The following is a 19,974-nucleotide window of genomic DNA, read 5'->3' on the forward strand; positions in this document are numbered from 1 at the left end:
TCTTTGTAAAAGACATTAAGTCCCCAAAACTGACATCGTAATTTTTTCATTTATACATCACCAGCAACAATGTGCACTGCCACTGCAACAATGACTGATGAAAATTATAATGAAGCAGAAACTTTTTCATTGAAGGTCAGAGACAAATTATTTTTGAACTACTACTGCATATGCCCCTGGGAATCCTTGCAGCAGCTCACATGGAGCTTTCACATATTTCAACAACAACAAAACTAAACAAAAAAAAAAAAAAAAAAAAAAAAAAAAAAAAAAAAAAAAAAAAAGAAAAAGAGAAGGGCATGACTGAAGTAACTAGTGATTACATTTCTTTCCCTTTCTCTCTTTTCAGGATATTGGTCTCTGTGTTACCAGCTAATGCAGTTTGCCACAGCATTCCAGCTGTGATTTGTCCCCTTGTGCCTAGTGTTTAGGAACATGCTCGCTGCAACTGGCTCATAAAAGAGGCTCCTCAAGTAATTTAGTGGAACGCGTACTATAAGAGTATCTCAACAGTTAAAACACCTGGCATTACGAATCCCCCTGCTGTTGGTATCTGCCTAACCTCATTCATTTTTACAGCTGGAATCAGCTGGAATGTGCCTCTTCCTTGTCCTCAGGAGAGCATAGAGTGAGGGATTTACAGCACAGTGACTAACCTCAGGTCTCGAGTTTGCTTATTCCCTGGCATACAACTGCATCCTTGGAAAAAGATAATGCAGCTGACAAAAAATGTCACAGCCCCTCAATATAAATATCAGTCTAATTTTGGGGTGTGCTGCCAACTCTGTTTATGTTCCTGGCTTTCTCTCAGCACATTTCTAAAGCTGTGTACTTTGTTAGAAGAATAAGGAAAGAGAAAGATTCAGTCAGCTATTTTCTCAGAAAAAGGTCTGTGCCTATTCCTCCTCACTCTGTAATTGCATTTTGGCATTACAGTACCTGAATATGCAGTGGTGTTTGGGTAGCAACCTAAGAGCCTAATAAATAAAACATGAAAGTTGAAGTAGAGAAAATTAAATAAAATTTCATGCATACTTTTCATTTTTCATGCTAAAGATCAGAATATTAAGTACATTTCAGTGCCTAGTTCTGTATTAGGTATTAAAGTCACTCATCATTCCTCATATTCTATTAGAATTAGAAACTCCAACCAAAACCCAGCATGTCAGAGACAGTACAACCAGTAAGTCAGTGTAATACCATACTTGTGTATAACTGAAAATTAAGTGTCTCTAATGAAATTCTTATGTTGTAAAGAGACAAGACAAAGTAAGTAGAAAGATACCTGTTTTGCCAGCATAAGGAATTGAAGGTAAAGAGGAGCCAGACTACTTTTTCTACATACATTCTAGGGTCCAGCACACTTACAAGTTATAGAATTACTAGAGTTTTAGAAAGAATGGTCCTGATATTAATTCTAACACATCAGAGAATTTCAATTTTAGGATTGTTTGCTAACTCCATGATCTTAAAGGTCTTTTCTAATCTAGGCAATTCTGTGAACTGCTCAGTTGCTGGCAGAGTAAATATCAATAAAAACTCCCTTATAAAATACAACAGAACATGAAAAGAAATGGTCAATGTATCTGTCTTGTATTGCTTACAGCTTTAAAAAGACAAGAAGCTATTCTTTGGCTTATCTCTCCATACCAGATTCCAACTTAAAGAAGCACAGACCTTTTTGTGCAAAAGTTCACTTTAAACAATATATAACTTACGCATTTCTTCAACAACGTCTGGATCACATTCTCTGTATTTGTCTATTTCTGCCTTTAGCTGCTCTTTTTTCTGCCTAAGAGCAGCAAGTTCCTCTATTAGAGCTGCACGTTCCGCCTGAGGAGTCAGTTAGGAGATACAAAAAAATACATAAATAAAAATCAGTAATTACTGCACAGAACATTTTTCAAAAAATAAAAAGATGTAAATTTAAAAGCTGTTTTCACTGCTGCTTTCTGTCAATGAACCAGTTGAGCATTTTATGCACACACAACTCTCGGTGACACTAAACAATATCGAATAAAAATAGGAAGGAAAAGAAAATTGGGGTCAAAATGGATAAACAAAAGAACTATTTTCTACAACCTTTGAACTCAACATGGTTTGGCAATCTCCAAAGAGATCTCTTGATTGTTAGGCTTAAAGGTTAAATGATATTTAGGAGTGCTAGTTTTGTAAATAAAGAGAGCATTACAGAAAAGCCTACTATTCACACTTCTACAAATTGGGATGCTGTGTATGAACACCCTCTGAATTTATTTTTCTCCTTTTTTCCACATCATTTAAGAGTAGTGGTCTCAAAAATCAATTCAGATATTTCTGACATGGTAGTCTTTGCTGGGAGAGTATACAGTATCAATCTCAAATATTCTATTGATCAATAAGAATTTGCAGACACTGACTCAACATGAGCTTTCCCATAGCAAACTCAGCACATACTTCTAATTCAGTCTGTAGTTACAGCTAAACACTCCAACTGTCTGATATTCAAATAACTCAGGTTAGGCACTGGGTAGCCTAAAAAAGCCAAACAGCACGAGTTTGTAAAACATCAGGTTTTTAGCCAATGGCAATCCCCACAGCAGCCCAGCACTCCGAGGTGTTTGGGCTTTTTCCCCCACCAAAATTCCATATTCCCGTTTTGCCGACAGTCTGGATTCAGCACATTCTGAAAATGTAGACTGAAAATCTAAAGCTTCCAGACCCTGGGTTACAGAGGCCAGCTGCTCAGAGACATACATCGTCATCTAGATTTCTTGGGACTGCTTCATGATTTATAATCTGGAACCAAAATGTTGGAAGCATCAGCGAGACCGGGATTTCCGGGACCAATAGCTTCTTGTGACTAGGGAAGACCACATGGTGGAGAAGCCCAAGTCTCAAACAGTCCATTTGGAAACCTGACAAGCACAACTGTGTGAGAAACCTGCCTGTGATTCCCTGATTAGATTTAAATCCAGAGCATTTCTATAAAACATTTTGGATTCTAAGATTTGGCACTTTCCTACAAGATTCAATTCCACCTGAAAGCTTCTGGCCATCCCTGGTGATGCATTTATTGATTGGAGGTTTGAATCACATTAGACTGAGCATCTCAAAACAAATCAGCAATTTAGAATACCATATGAAGTATTTCTAACTAATATGCTATGTCATATGTATGGTAAATATGAAGTCTAAATATTATTTTAGAGTGTCCAGAGCTTCAGCATGCAAAGAACACCAAGCTTACATGGCTGCTTGGAGTAGTAATTTAAAATCTAGGTTATAAATAAGATTTAAAAAATAAGACCCTCAACACCTAAGTTTGCAGTTACTAGATTTGGCAGTTCAGTAGCCATTGGCAGCTTTGGTCCATACCTCTGGGTAGTTCAAGTTTTAAGTTATCTTTAAATCTGAAAAAGCCTGAGAGATTACCAGACTTCAGGCAGTCACACATTTTCTCAGCCTTGGAGCAGCTAGTTGTCAATAATTTACTTATTAGAGCACGATCAACTAAGGAATAATCTAATATCTGTTTTTTTTCCTGTCCTTTTGTCATCTCCAGTATTTAGAATTCTTAATCTATTTCCAACAGCTACATTAGTATTTACAAACCGTGTCCTACTTCCTGCCTCCCCCACAAAGCAACTTACGGTATCTTCGCGTCCAATTTTTGATTTCTCAATGCTTTTTTGTAAAGCCTCTTTCTTCTGACTGCTTTCAGCAAACTGATAAAGGAAACAAAGAACATAATCAACCTATTTCCATAACACGTATTAAACATACCTATACAATGCATATACATAGAAATATATTTAAATAAACAGGTGGATGTACGCTTTTAAGTACATAATTTTATATATAGTTATAACTTGTGTAATAAGCATAAACACAAAATAAATACAAAAGCACTGAAATATAAGTCTGAAGCTCTGAACCACAGCAAAGAATTACAGGAAGCGATTTAAAGTCAGAGAAATTTTCACTCCCATTGCATATAATCTTGTTATGTACTGCACGTTCAGCATGGGACCGAAATCCTATTTCATACCATAATCTGGCATTTCTGGGCAAAAGACTCCATGACACAGAGGTTTTGGATTAGATGACTTCCTTTGGTCCTTTTCCAGCTCTTCTTAGTCAGTGGAAGCAGTGACAAAAGCTGTAGCAGATCCACCTGCTCAGCTGCTGATACCAGTCTTCCCAAAGTCTGGTATGCCACTGGCACAGCCCCAATCCCTTTTGCATGCCGGTGAGTAGAAGCCTCTATAGCTCAAAGGCATGCAAAGCCATGTCCCCCTTTTTCTGTGCTGCACTCACACTGCTAGACTTCAGAGTTCCCTTCCTTCAGGCCTGAGGAAGGGGAATCTCCCAGAAGTCTCATCTCACAGCACTGGTGTGAATAGTCCCTGCATTTTCTTGTTACTCCAGGAGGAATCACTTGTCAAGAGAGATCTCTCTCCATTAACCTGCCACCCATCTTGAACCAGGTCCTTCCAGTTTAGTTGGAATTTTTCCAGAGACACTTTGGAAACCTTCGAGCTGTGCAGGATGACTGCCCCTCAGGAACAGAATACTCAGCATTAGCCAAAGCACCTTGAAATATTAAATGAGATGAATGAGAACGCAAAAAAAAAAAAAAAAAAATTGTAAGAAAATGTAGTTTGGAAACTAGTGACAGCATTTGAAATCAACACAAAAAGGAAAAAATAAAGTGTGCTTTGTAAGTACTCACTCTTTGGTTTAGTTGTAAGATGTTCTGAGCAACAGTCAGGTAGAAAACTAGTATAACAGACTAATTGTGAAGATGATGAAGGTGGCTGTCAGAGCCCAGGTTTTATTATGCCTTCCTCCAAAAACCCTCAGATAAAGCCTCCATTTCTACATTCCCTTTCTCACTGAAGATGTCACTGAGAGGAAAAGCATTCCTAGGCATTTCTTGCAATCCCTAGCCTTGATAATTTAACCATATCATCTATATTCTTCTGTACCTGAAACACCAAGACCACATTCATACAATGCAAACAGAGCTGTTTTGGAGCTATAATCACTTCTCAATTTCTATTTAAACTCTCACTTTCAGTCTGTATCTTCAGAAATACACATTGAATGCAAATGCATGATAAATATCAGGCAGAGCTTACTGCCAAGTCTTAGAGATCAGCCATAACGGTAAAAAAACTCCCTACTGGTGGTTCACATAGATTAAGACCCAGCCCAACTGCAGCTAACTGGGTTTAGGGGTTCTTTTTATAGCCCAATTTCAAAAAATTACTTACTCTTTCTGGCTAAGTATGTGTTCATGCATGTGTGAGTATACATACAGACAAGAAGGTCTCCTTTCAAAGAGGATGTTTTCGTTTTTCTTCAGTTTATACAGAAATTACACTAATGGTTAAACATACATTATTTGGGGAAAAATACGTCCAGCTGTTTACTCATTGCTCTCAGTGCGAGTAACCACTGAAGCAGCGTGGGTTTCAGTATGTGGCCTGAAGTACACCAACATCTTAATTTTGGTGTACATTTAAACAGCAGTCTTTCTGGGCTTCCCACAAAATTCATAAAATGTTAAGTGTGCTAGTGCCCACATTCTGCTGTACTAAACAGAAGTATACAGTTCAGAAGAGGACAAGTACTTAGGTGCAGTTTGCAGTTCATGAAGCTCAGGGAAGACAAACACCAGAGCACACATCATTCAGTATCTCTGAAAGAAAAATTTTTCTGGAACAATACTCACAGAGGAGGCAGAGAAGCAAAGGAGCTTACCTAGGCCTGTACACCACAAGCACAAAGAATAAGCCAATGCTTTCTGCAACAAAGTGGCCATAAAGTTGTCACTTTCTCTCTTTTTTTATATTCATGAGGTTCTTTAGGGACGTTTCATCATTCTCTAAGATGGATGCACAGAAGGAGCTCTCAGGGAATTGCAATAAAATAATAAAAGCTGTTTTCCAGCTTGGAAGCATGTTTCACAGTATGGCGTCTTATTATTTTCTTGGACCTCTATATTCTACAGCATTTAATCATGAAAGAGACAGTAATGACAAACACTGAGAACTACAGAAATTTCTTAGATTCTGACCTACATAACATGCAAGGTTGCCATGCCACAAGGTCAGAAGATTAGATCTTCCTCTGTCTAAAAGCAATGATGATTTTTAGACAATTTTATTCAAGATTTTTGCTTTCTTCTCTCACAGAATTCAATTTCTTGTTTTGTTTTTGAATTCTGTCTTCACAATCAAGAATTTACAAAATAAAATGAAACCACAGTTCTTTGTATATTATTTAGAAGTCACAGTGGGTATTGCCATGACAACAAATAAAAGTTGATAAGGAAAGGAATAGCAGGAGGGGAGATATTGAAAAAAAAAAAACAAACGTAGGACAAGGATCCAAAGGTGATGAATAGATGGCCAGGGTCTGTGCAAGGAATCTGTGATGATGGGAGAAGCAGGAAGGGTTGGCTAAAGAGGTGGGAACACAGCTGAAAATAACTGTACATGGAAGAAGGAAAGACAGCAAGGATGAGTCAGAGGAAGGATAAATACAGATGATACAACACCTAACTGAGAGGTAAGAGCAAATGGCATATGACAGGTTATAGGGCATTAAAAGAAAAAAAAAAAAAAGAATTTGAAAGTGGTGTGTATCTATGACAGCAGAGGATCACATCTGGCCAAATGCAGTGACTCACTTTCCTAATCACCAGCTGTAGAAAAGCATGATTGCAAAGAAGCACAGTAGCAGATGAAAGCTTTCAATCCTTGGAGCAATCTTGGGACATTTTTCAAGGAAACTGGCAAATAATTTCTCAAGGAACATTAATTACCCTGAGAGAAATGTGACTCCTACCAATAGTGGTGAGATTGATCTGGAGAAAAGGCTACTTACTGTCTCCCCACTATGTTTCTTAGAAGACATGTCTAGTCTGACACATGAACAACCTTCTGCCACGAATGTAACTGATCAGGTATGGAAAACGAGTACAGAAAGAGATATTCTACTGTACTAGAACATTTCATGTCTCCAGTCTGTCTGACTCCTCTGAATCACCACATGATTAAGCAAGATGCAAGAAAGCTGGAAAAATATCATCTAGGGAAAGCTGTTCAAAGAAGGAGAGAAAACTAAATAATCAAAAGTTAAAAAGTAAAAAAAAGTTCTCCAGAAAATCATTTTCAGTGTTTGCAAAACATGGTGGGAGCCTTCAATACAACAGATTAATGAAGTAACTAACTAGCATCTATAAAACAGGAGATTTGGGAAACAGTTCCTTTAATTTTACAGAGCACTGCGGTCAATTAACTGACCGCTAGCCTAGCTTAGACAGTAATTCAATCCCAAGTCCCCCAAAGGGATGCTCCTTCTTACTTTGCAAAGGTCTCACAACGTTTAGCTATACATTTGTGCAGTGGTTTGCGTGTGCTAAGTGCTATGTGCTGATGATAACCATCAGTTCCATCACAGGCTTTGGCATCTGGTTTGTATCAAAGGATACAGATCAGATGTACGCAGATAATTTATAATATGCTATGCACGCATTATTGCTAGGCTTCCCCTTTGGCAAATCAGTGATGTACATTTGGAAGAGGAATGTTTAACCCTAACACACAACAGAAGCAGGTTTCAGTTCTCTTCCTTCTCAAAACCTACCTGATGCTGTCCTAGCTCTGTATGACTGGATCTTTATTCTCCAGCAAAAGTTTTTGTTGGTCGTATTCCTTCTGGTTCCTTGTTCTTAACCACTCCAACCACCAATATCCCACCAAACATGTAGCTTGTCTCCCTAGCACATTAAAGTATCTACAAACTTGGTGTAAGCCATGCAAACACGGACTCTAGTATGTACACTGGACAAGAATCAAACCAAGGTCTCATATGCTAACCACCAAGAGCATTCACAGCTGTTATCCCACTGTCATTATCGTCTTAAAAGAGAAATATCATACAGTCAATTTTCTTTCAGCCAAAACACTCAACCAAAAATGGTATTAAAAACTACTGCTATTATGACCAGCACTCACTGTGGCACTACAGAAGAATTCTAGACATCCATTTTTTAATTGTTTGTAACTCTGCAAAGTTACTTACTTTGGGTTTGAAGCTCACTATGCTTTGTTTCAGGCCAGGGCTTGTTTGCTTTTAGCTTAAACAAAAGCAGTTCAAGAGTTTTAGGGTGACATTTGTAGTAGATGGGTGTATTTCTATCCTATGTTAAACCTAACTCATCACTGAAAAACTTAAATGGAATTGACAGAAGGCAGGGAGAGAAAGTACTTCAAAGCATTCCTCTAGATTTTAAAGAAAGATAAAAAAATTTGAAGCCAGAAAGCAGACTAATAATATATTAAGAGTAAAAATGCAAAGATTAACAGCCAAAGAACAATCAGAAAATATTGAAAACAGACCTGTTATGTTAAAAGAAAGGCATAGAACATTACTAAAAGAAACTGCTCAGCAATGACTGTTCACTGAAACAACAAAACTTAAAAGGTAAAAAAAAAAGCACATCAATGTGCAGCATTGCTTCCTAAAGTACTACAGAGAAGTAAGCATACAGCTACTTCTTTTCCATATACAGTCACAAATACACACTTGCCAGGGCCTCCAAATACACGAAAGTAAACTTTTAAGTTAACTAATTATGTGAGCTGCAGTGTTGTCACTTCTGCTCTGCTTGCAGGATGTCTGCGTACCACTCATTAAAATAACCCATCTGGTGAAATGAACTACAGCCGGAGCAGGTCCCAGGCTTACTGGGACTTTTAAGTCAGGTATGTGATACTCTTAGTGAAGCACAGACAGCAAACACACACTTGTTATGTAAATACAACTAAAAGACATTTTTCTTTTAACATTTGTGAAAGGACAGGAAAAGCAGCATGCAATGTCCTACCTCAAGTCATTACAAGTCACTTCAGCAAGATGAAGTAGGGAATCGTGTTTGTTGAGAACTAGAAGAAGCAGGAGAGAAGCAACTGGGAGACTGCAATGGTTCAATAAATACAGCTAAGAACAAGAGTAGAGACTAAAGCAATACAGAATAAGAATTTTTAACTCTGAAATTGAATAATAGACAAGATTTTTCTCAGCAAGAGAACACCATAAGATGTATGGGGAACGAACTGTAGGGGCCCACCATATATATATATATATATATACTCCGAAGATTTTTTTTCCCCGTCTATACTGCATTATAGGTATACTGCAGAAACATTCAATGTAAGAACTCTCTTCTCTTTATGCAAGCTACAAATTTTACCATAAAAAGATTACTTCATTTTTAATGCAATCTTTGAAAGAACCAGTTCCAAAACCTGTGGGAAGGAAGGGAATAAATATAGTTTTCCAGAGAAAAAGGAGACCCAAAACAAGTCATATTTGCTATTCAAAATGAATGGCTGGTACACCAATTCTTTTAAGTTTATAACACTTGATCCAAAACATCATGCTATTAATTCTGCCAGCATGCAAGTTCTATCTTTTTAAAGTAATGAAGAGGTAATGAGTGGGTATTTTTTAGTTTTGGACTGTAACTTATGTCAGTGATAAGAAAAAAAAGGTATCAGACACTCAAGCTAAGTAAGTGAAGGTTTTTTCAGGGAACTAACTAAATAAATATCTGACTCTTCAAACAAATGTCCAACAAAGCACTAAAAAGATTCTCAAAAAAAAAAAAAAATCTGAAGTTAGATCTTTACACTTATAAGCAGTATTTATGTTTTGCTAGAGTAGGCATGTGGGTAATACCGATTTACTTGCCCTTCCCACAAATACAATCCATTTTGTGTTTCAAGATTAAATTTAGATCTATAATCCTGATTTATTTAGCATGCTACCACATGAGAGTGAGACTGAAATATCACATGGTAAATTAGGCATGGCTTTATCCTCAGGTCATACTGAGTATGAGATGAGTCCTTCTTCCTGCAACTGCTTTTGGATAAAGAAAACAGAATGTGCAGGGTATCCTGAAGAAACAGACGAGGAATTCTTCCTCCATTGTACTTTCACCTGTCCATGTACAAACCTTATATTGCTAGTTCCAGTTATTTTAAAGATTATTACTATAAAGTAAACCCCTCTATATTAAAAGTAGCTTTTAATTCCATTATTGTCCATCTTTTTAGATTTGCCATAAAAGTTAAAGTTTACTTAGAGAAGCTGTCTTGCCATGAGCTTTTGTTTTTGCTTCATTCATTTGCAACACCACTTGGTAAGTACCGGTAATGCAACAGAAAATAACCACTCCAGGCCAATCTCTTTAACAGACAAAAGGTGAAAGAAGCAGTTGCGCAGCCTGAATGAAAGAACTGAATTTCTCTGGCTGCTTTCAGAGTTGGCATAACTGGCACAACCTGAGGGACAGATGGCTGCCTGCTCAGATACAAATACTGAGTATGCCCAACAAACCTAAAAAAAATAAAAAAAATCTGAAACACCTCATTCTTCAACCCTGTTTCACAAACACAAGCAGTCTAATAGGGAAAAAGCCAGAAGGCATGCACATGACTGACAGAACTACAGAAAAATTTAATACCTGGATATGAAGGATGCTTGTTACTACACATTAGTATACTTACTAAACCTACGAAGTTTAAGGTGATAGTTAACAGGTCTACTGAAGGCACAAAGACCATTGAAAAGTATTTTCCCTTGGAAAGGAAGGGAGAGAAAGAAGAAAAGTTCTAATTTTTCCCTAAAGGGCTTTTAGAGATTGCTATCCCAACCAGCTGGGCCATACACTGACAAAGCCTTGAGGGACTAAGCACAGACAGTCCCAAGCTAAAACATAATATTCATCTGATATTCCCTGAGCTCAAGTACTGCCCAAAGACTACAAAAAACAAATCAAAACTTTATTCCACAGACTTAAAAAAAAAAAAGGCCAAATTCTACAGAGATATTAACAGTCGAATAAAAAGCCTTAAAGAAATACATCTATCAAATGTCAGAGTTTTGACAGCACTCTTATATATTCATTCTTTATGCCAATTTCATAGTCATCTCAAATTCCTAACACAAGAATGGAACTACCACGTGTTCAACAACAATGAGCTGTTCAACTATGACGAAAGATCTTTCCTCTAAAGTCTCCCTGCTTCAAACTAACTTCACACATTTTGGTTTTATACTCTAGTTTTTTATTGGTTTTATGACACAGAATCACAGAATGCTAGGGATTGGAAGGGACCTCGAAAGATCATTCATTCCTTTTGAAGAGGAAAAAGCTAGGAAGTGAGACTTACATCATTGCATGCTAGTATTTCTATTTCTGCATGCACGCTAGTTTTCTGAAATAAAATATGCTATATTAATTGAATGACAAGATTTTAAGGTGAAAAGCAAAGTTTAAATTTCATAAGATTACAACTCACCATTTCCATCAAATTTAGCTCTGAAAGTAGAATTGCCTCCACCTTATCCCCAGGATGGAAGCTCCTGGCCTTACAGCAGAGGCAAACTTAGAGGTTTGCCAGGCAGCGCAGAACATCTAAGCCTTCAGACTTTCTTAGGGTGCTGGGTTTCTGCTGACACGCTGAACAGGCGCTCACTCCTGCCATGTCCTCTGCTACTGTGAGGCACGGGGAGATGCGCAGGGCTGCATCCGGGCCAGATTTGACTGGGCACCATGTTTATTCCCAATTTCTTTGCATTTCTGATCAAGTTTCATTGCAATGTCAGGAATGGAGTCATCAGCCAGGATGCAAGCTTCTTTTAAAGGAATTACCTAAAAAATTCACAACTTCACACAAAACACTTAGAAAAAGCTAGTATCTTTTCCTGCCTTCTATCAGAATGAATCTATAATATACACTACTGGGGCACAGTAACAATACATCCTTTTTTAATGTAGTAGGATTCTTCCTTCAAACCTGCTTCATAATCCTTACAGTTACTGCAGAGCAAGCTTAAAAAAAAAAAAAATGCTCTTAAATCATGCCAATTTTAGTTTACACTTATCAAGAGAGCAGGAACGTAAAGCCTACACTTCACAGTTGCCATCAATCTAGTTACATATTAACAGCTAGTAAAAGGAAAAGCATGCAATTCAACTAATGAACACCAAATTATGAGTTTGCTCAATTCTAACAGAAGCCTCCAGAGCACTGTATTTTTAGAAGTCTGCCATGACAGCCGTAACTAAGCATACCCTCCAGGGCTTTGTAGCATGCCATTAAACATAATTCCAGAAGGCTCTAATAAGTTACAGGATTAGAAGAGTATTCTCTGCTGGACATTTTGGGACTCAGTAAATTCAGAATCATTTCAAGACATTGACATTTTTTAAATGCGAGATACAAAGAGGTAACAAAAACCGTGGACTGCTTCAAATAAGACTTTATCAGCATCTTCCAGGAGACTGATCCAGGGAATAACCTTTACAGGATTAACAAAAAAACCCCCCATAGATATAATTAACATACTCTCAATGATTAAATGATGCAAATTCCCAGCTGCTTGCTTCTAGGATAGTTCTTACTGCTACAACTCCCACAGGATGGTATGAAGTTAGCTATTCATACCATACCAGCTTTACAGTTAGCCATTTCTTTATGTGTCTAGTCCTTTACTTCAAAGAAAATGTACACATCTGTGAAAGGCTGCAGACTGAAAATAGGGAGGGGCCACTACTTGCCTCTGTTGCAAGAGTCATTACCTCATAAGAGAGAAAAAAAAAAAAAAAGCAAGCCAGAAAGGAATGGAATCACCCAGCAGACTGGGGGTGCAGATTATCAAAACAGCCAGGTCAATCCAAGGAAGAATAAATAAATGAAGTAGAAAGCTAATGAGATGCCCTCAAATATGAGGGGGAAAAGGGAGGCTCAGTCTGGACATCGGAAGACTGCCGTAACTGCTTTGGCAACACATTGGGATCCTGCCTATATATTACAATGGGCATTAAAAGAGAAAGCTCTTCAGCAATCAGATTTTTATTTTTCCTGGAAAAGGACAATTTATTAGTTTTTCTGCAACCTAATAAAATTAAATTGTAAGCATACATATTAGAGAAAAATGAAAAATGTCTAAATAACTTCTAAGACATGAAAAGAACCCCAACAAACAGCCACCCTCCCAGTAAAGCTTCCACAGTTGTCTCAACAAAGGTGAAATTCCATTAAAAATTTCTCCACTTATAAACCTCGTTAAAACTATACTTCTCAACCCACACCCTTGCTCTAGTGTCACCATCTCATAGCTGTACTGATGCAACTATAAACCCATCTAACCAAAGTGCAACTTCCAACACCTTTTACTTTTTCGGAGGTTCAATTCACAGGTGCATAAGCATAACCAAGAGGTGAAGAACAAGCATCTGGCAGAAGGCATAGACCTCTAAGAGCAGCCATGCCACTGCAAAACAAATCAATACAAAAACCATAGGGACCTACTTAGGTATTCTTACTCTGTGAGCTACTGGAGAAAAAAATTGCAGCAGATGCTACACAAACTAAAGATATTTGCTGTCCTTGCTTTTCAGAAAAACAGGAAGAAGTCCAAAGAGTAACCCTGGGTTAGAGAGCAGCACCAGGATCCTAATCAGATCAGCACATGATTTGGCATATATCATTTTAAGGGTTAGCAATCCTCTCTCAACATCTGCCCCAGAAAGGCAACTTGAAAGATGGGGTGGGGAGGGAAGTTATGTCAACAGAAACTTTATTTCAAGCATTATTTTTAATTGCCATACCTCTGCACAAGAGGATCACACTGATGACGCAATAAATCCTTCCTGAAAAAAAAATCTAGGGTATACACAACCACTGTGAGGTGTAATTTACATATCCAGACAAAACTGGCTTGCTTTTCATTATGAATACTGAGCCAGGCTTCATTGCTACGGAGTCTCCAAGTTGGGGTGTTGCTCAATAATCACTAAAAATCTGAAATAAAAATTTTGTTTCAAGGACAGCTCTTAAACCAGCCTCCCCATGATCACAAGCTCTGTAAGATGCAGAGAGCTACCAGCAACTTGGCTAAAACATTATGGAATACAAACGTATGCAGGAAAAAGGCCCTGTAAGAACCCCAACTTGTCAAATGTAAGCCTCAGCACTACAAATCAATAACAGAAGTTGCATCATGAAGAAGCTTGTTCTGTTCCTCCACATTATTTTCAAACGTCTCAGTTCAGCATCTGGGATCACCCCCTTCCCTTCACTACTTACCCATGCCCTCAGCAAACAAAGACAGTTCCTCCTGGTAAAAAGCTTTAATTGCAACATGAACTGAACTGCTAGATTTTTAAACCTTTGCTTTAAGTAACACAACTTGATTCCAGCTTTTAACTGCTGAAGAAAGAGACCAACTCATGTAGTTAACAAGTGATCTGGACAAGACACAGAAAGAAAACACGTCTCACAGCATGCCACAAGGTGTATATGGGAATGATCAAAGACAGGCAACATGCAAAATAAATGGTACAATAGCTCACTGGTTTTTTTCTTTGCTTTGCATGTTCTGACAAGAAGTTTTGTGATACTCGGTGACTGGATTTAGAAACCCTTAAGAAAATCTCGTAAAAATGTTCAGAGAGCTATTAGTTGAAAATGCCACCTTTCCACTGTGTCAACAGAGAAGCGATTTTCAGCTAGTGAAAATGCTTTTCCTGAAATGCTGAAACATTTCCATTCTCATCAGAAAGCAAGGTAATGAATATAAGTATTTTTGAGGACTCATAATAAGGTCTAAAGAGACCCATATGTTAGGAACAGGACTTGATTTGCAACTAAGGGTCTGGTAACAAAACTATTTCTTTCAACTGGAACAGTTTTACATTGCAAAACTGTTTATATGAGCATAGTTTATTTCCTACAGAGAAATAACCATAAAATAACTTTACAATACAATAACTGCATGCCTGTTATAATTCACAGAATAGAATTATAATTCCATAATAATAGATGGGTTTATGTTTAATAATGTAACAGTACATTTAAAGCAGTACAGCATATGTTTGTAGATAACCCCTGGATACTTATGGTGGAGCACTTTAGGCAGATTTTGCAAGACATTCCAAGGAAAATACTCATCAGGGTATGCCAGAGATCCGCTTGATCAATTATCTTTAAAATTCATGATGGGACTGGGCTCAAGGGTAAAGACAGCAAATACCAACTCCTTCATTCAACTACTTGGCTATAATACAAAGCATGAGCAAAACCAGAAAGTATCCAAGAGCAAATAATTTGCACCCAACAAGACAGCGGCACCAGGGTGTTTGGTGAACCAAGCAGGGGTTTTGGCATGTATTTGTTCAACTGCTCAGTTGGCATTTATGTTCTGGCAGAGTAAGTAGCCTGGTGTAAAACTTTAGCAAATATACTAATAAGTTGAGTAACCTTAAGAGGAAACTCAGTTCAAGTCAGTGCGGAGTTAAACTGATTACCTGTTTCAGACAAACAAAACTTCACTGGAGTAGGAATCAGTGCATTGTTACTACCAGTCAATAAAAATGAATTTAAGCCTAGTCATGCAAGACTTAACTCCATGCTTGAAAATAATACAAAAAGAAGAAAGCATGTTTTTATACAATTAATTTGGAGCTTTAAAGGAGTAGCTGAAGTTGACAACACTGTATGTAATTAAGATAGCAAGAATGACACCAGAGCTATGCCTGAAGAAAATAATGTCTGTAAAAATGCTTGCATGCTACCAATAATTTTGCATTAATTCAAATCATTCTTTGATGAATGGACATAATGCTAAATAAGCATAGGAAAAGTTGGCAGTGGTGTGGTGAAATCACATCATAAAGCTAGTTTATTGATCTTCTAATCCTGTACTCCATTTGTAAATAAACTGATGAATAGCTGTTTTTCCACTCCAATTAAAAGAATCAAGAAAGACAATTCCTAAAAAGTAGGAAAGAACCAGATCAATAGAATAGCAGTATTGCAACAAAAGATGCCTTGCTCTTCTGCAGAAAATAATGACCAATTTGCTCTTCTAATAGAAGTGCAATATGGGATTACAAAAGTGCTCACAAATAAGCTACCAGTAAAAGCAGACAATGGCCATAAGTAGAAATTATTACCACATTTACTTGGAATATCCATTTCAGTCCTCTCATGGCTTTTAGATCATTACCACATGATGGCCTATGTTACATAAAAGCAAATGCTGCCTAAATATTTAGAGGAAGTCCTTAAACGATGTTTTGTATCATGAATAACATGCTTCCAGCAGCAAGCAGACAAGTCTTCTTGAGTTCTAACAAGAAGAACCTCCAAAACTTCTGAAGTGATAGCAAGGTAAGAAAGAATGTCATATCATTCGTGCCAGATGATTCCTATAGTAAAATCTGTATGTGTGTGTTCACACGGGCATGTATGCACACATGAGAGAGCACAGTATGAAAGAGAATGACAAGAGGGTATAAGGAAAAAGCAAACCCATTCAGATAAACAAGTACTTTCCTTAAAATAGATTTACCTGAGACTCCAATTCTTCCAATTTACGCTTCCTGGCATGAAGAGCTTTACTCGGAAAAGCCCAGAAGTAATTGGAAGTTCCAATTCTATCAGTGTCCACCATGCCATCATCAACCAAGCTCTGCAGAATCTCTTTCACTGACATAGAGGCTAACAAAAGCAAAAATATCAGATGAGAACTGCATAGCATCTAAACTATGGAGAATCTCATAAGCCATCATCTACAATCATCTGTATGAATATTTTACTATAATGTCAGCTAGCTGGAAAATTTCAAGAGGACAACATACCTGATGCTTCACTTGAAGGAATGAATCCCTTCAAAATCAGCAGTGTATACATAAAGGCTGCTATTCTACACAGTCTGCTACCAGATGTTTGTAAAACACTGCTCACAAGTATCATAAGACAGACATGCTTATTACAGTACAATACCAGAACAAACCCATGAGAGGGTACTTGAAAAGTTGTCTTGCAATCTTAATTCTAACATGGATTAATTTACAATTTCTTGATTAGGAGTGTAATTACATTTCACTTTGCAATGCTTATCAAAGCATTAAACAGCAGCAGAGGCACTAAAGCCATCTGTCTACAGACTCAGGAGAGGCAGATTTTACTTTTGATTATATTCAGTTTCAATGCAGAAAGTCATCTGCAGTCAGAAGGATCCAAAACATTTCTGAACATAATTGCTCATTTTCTAGCATATCTGTGGTGTAATTCACCATTTAAAAAATGGTACCTGTTCAACAAAGCAAAGCAGTTACTATTATCCTCAATGTTGCAAATATAAACTTTTGAGCTAATTAATGGTTTTCAGTGTTTGACTTTCAATTTCAAGTCTAAAGGGATCCCGGATCAGGAACATGCAATCTTTTGGAAGCTATAGGTTGGATGCCAGTATGAGGGTGTTTCCACAGGCTAGATGTTTTTCCTTTCAGAGGAGCTGGGGCTTGGGTTGTGTGGCTAAATGCTTTAATATTTAGACAGGATGATTTGGACTATTGGAGTTAGCTGTGACATTTTAATAATCTCCCATTCTGGCCATAACACCTAACATAAGTGACAATTATTAGCAAACTGAGGTAGGAGTATGCTGTTGATATAACTTTTAACACTACAGCCCTGCCACTGACCAGTCTCCCTTTCTAGCTATTTTTTCCATTATTATTACAGTCACAAACCTAAAACTGTAGCCAGGAAAATGTACATTGTATGACCTGTCGCAAAAATGATTAAGGGCTCAAGAGAAATAACTTTTGTAAACACTTACTAATCCCTTTTTCTTTTGGAGCAATCTTCTCTATATCCTTCAACTGGAACACATCTTTCTGTGCAAAACATAAAAGACACTTTAGCTCCAAATGACAGCACCATCTGACCCTGAGTGGTTTTTACCCTAAGTCAATACCAACAAAAGCAAGTAGGAAATACATTGCATGTTCGTGTTTTGCTAGGGAAATAGGCTGCATATCCCTCAATAGAATTAGAACATTCTGAGCATTTTTTAAAAAAGACGATTATTGTGATAAGCCCTGTATGTTTCTTTGGTACTCTGTATTTTGCCTGAAGTTAGACTATAAACCCCTTAGGGCAGACAGAGCCAAGGTCAGATTGTCAGCACCAGATGTACCATGTTGTTCAAGTACTCAAATGTCACAATAATTATTTACTTTTTTTTAAATAGGTGAAACATTGTGTATTACTTATGTCACCAATATAACTGTAGCTCTGCTTTTGAATCTCCAGATTTCTTCTTCCCAGTGACTTCTTCTAGGTCTGCTCTCATCTTTTTTAACGCTCAAATTTCTTCCTCCTCCCATAAACGGCAGTGAGATACTTCCTAATCTCTTGCTGTCCCTCTTACGGTAACAGATTCAAACTGAGAAGATTTGAATACGAAGGGCACGAAGTATTTAACACCACCTGTGCATCTTCATGCCTTGGCTCCACCTGATCAGAAGCTACATGATTAAAGCTCTGTCCCTGTAATTTATACATTGATGACACAAGGCATCAGTGAAATGTGGAGCAGGATATAGAGTTCAGCTACGTCTACAGTTAAGCTCCTTTCAGGACCCATTTTCCCACCTACGTAAATGCAGGACAATCACAAGTTACTTACTGTTTCAAAAAAGATCTCCATCATGCGAACTCTCTTCTCCTCAAAGCTCAGACCTTTTTTCTTGGACTAGAACAGGAAAACACAAAAAAAACCCAAAAAACCCCATATTCAGCCACTTGAATAATTAACATCTGCTCAGAATTCATATCTATTTACATCTAAGTTATATCTGCCATCCTTTAAAATACCTTACCACTAACCCCAGACTTTCAGATAAACTATTTCTTCCCAAAGAATCATTACCCCAAGCTAATCTACCTACAATCTATTAAACTGATGGATCTAAATCCTAAGTTTGGAGTCAGTCTTTCATATGACCTAATCCAGCTCGAGCCTCAATGTTTCTTGGCATTCACAAACAGTTCCTTGTTTTACCTTACTAGATTAAAAATGTGTATTTATACCAGTTCTCAGCAACTCACCCAGATGTTTGATAGTCCTTAAAAAGATAAGAAGAAATACCTTTTGTTTTTTATCTTCTTATATAGAGACACTAGTGTGAGATACAGGCCATTTAGGGTTTTCTAAGGAGATAAAGTACATTTTGAGGTACTACATCTTTCTTCAAATTTCCTAGCCAACTTTAAAATTTCAAAGTCACATTTTAAAAACACAGTTTTTAAACTGTGTTTCTTTTATTTCTTTTCTTTGCTGTTGTGTGACCAAGTGGTAATGTGGATTGAAATAGAAACGAAAGACAGAAATGACTAGTGACAAACTGCTACCAGTAATATAAAAGTGAGAAATATCCTCCTCTGATCACTTTCAGAGACCCTATTTTGGCATGCCCCTTGTAAAATTAGGTTATAAAATATTTTACAGAGAACTGGAGTTTTATTAACAGCGTTTAGTATAGTCCTCAACAACCCAAAAGCAGCGGCCATAAGGTGAATCAGAAAATGTTTCCCTTTGCTCCGCTCCCTGCTTTGCAGGCTGCAGGAAACTGAAAGGGGGACAGAAAGAGCGAAATAGGATGTTGGCAGAAAAAAGGTCTCCCTTCAAAAAAAAAAAGAAATATTGTTGCCCTTAAGACAATGGAAGTGGAGAGTCTAATAACACGGTGCTTTGAGAAAGATGACTGTCCTTGGTTTTTACAAGTCCTGACAGAAAGGAGTCGATATCATTTTTTACTTCTTCACTGCTGCTTCCTCCTTCTTAAATCACACGGTAGGGCAGCATTAGATTCAAAATGTGCATCAAGAGAGTGCAAAATGGCCAGATTGATTTATATTTCAAGAATTAAATCGAAAAACTAGTTTAGGCAGCCACAGTAACACACAGACATGAACAGAAGCAATTCAGTATTATATTTAACAAAGGCATTATTAATATTTTTTTAAGACTCCTCCCTTCTGCTTCAGTCAGAGATGCCCTACATCAGCACTGGTGTCACAGCTGTCTCCTATGACATCGGTATGCCGCAGG

The 19,974-nt window shown here is 37.4% G+C and overlaps 1 protein-coding gene across 2 annotated transcripts in view; it reads right to left on the reverse strand.

The window, feature by feature from the left end:
• Positions 1-18,610, reverse strand: part of MND1 (meiotic nuclear divisions 1) — a 35,397-nt gene extending 16,787 nt beyond the window's left edge. The window contains exons 1-5 of one of the 2 annotated variants that reach the window (XM_010172737.1): positions 18,550-18,610; positions 17,698-17,755; positions 16,423-16,571; positions 3,633-3,707; positions 1,719-1,833 (exon numbers count right to left, since the gene is read on the reverse strand). In XM_010172737.1, coding sequence (XP_010171039.1) covers positions 1,719-1,833; positions 3,633-3,707; positions 16,423-16,571; positions 17,698-17,755; positions 18,550-18,573 — 421 coding nt within the window. In that variant the 5' untranslated portion in view covers positions 18,574-18,610. Of the gene's footprint in view, positions 1-1,718; positions 1,834-3,632; positions 3,708-16,422; positions 16,572-17,697; positions 17,777-18,549 lie in introns of both variants that reach the window. The other variant, XM_010172736.1, reaches the window with a different exon arrangement.
• Between the last annotated feature and the right edge of the window lie 1,364 nt (positions 18,611-19,974).

The sequence above is a fragment of the Antrostomus carolinensis genome, unplaced genomic scaffold (assembly GCF_000700745.2).
Source record: "Antrostomus carolinensis isolate BGI_N321 unplaced genomic scaffold, ASM70074v2 scaffold21097, whole genome shotgun sequence".
NCBI classification, from domain to species: Eukaryota; Metazoa; Chordata; class Aves; order Caprimulgiformes; family Caprimulgidae; genus Antrostomus; species Antrostomus carolinensis.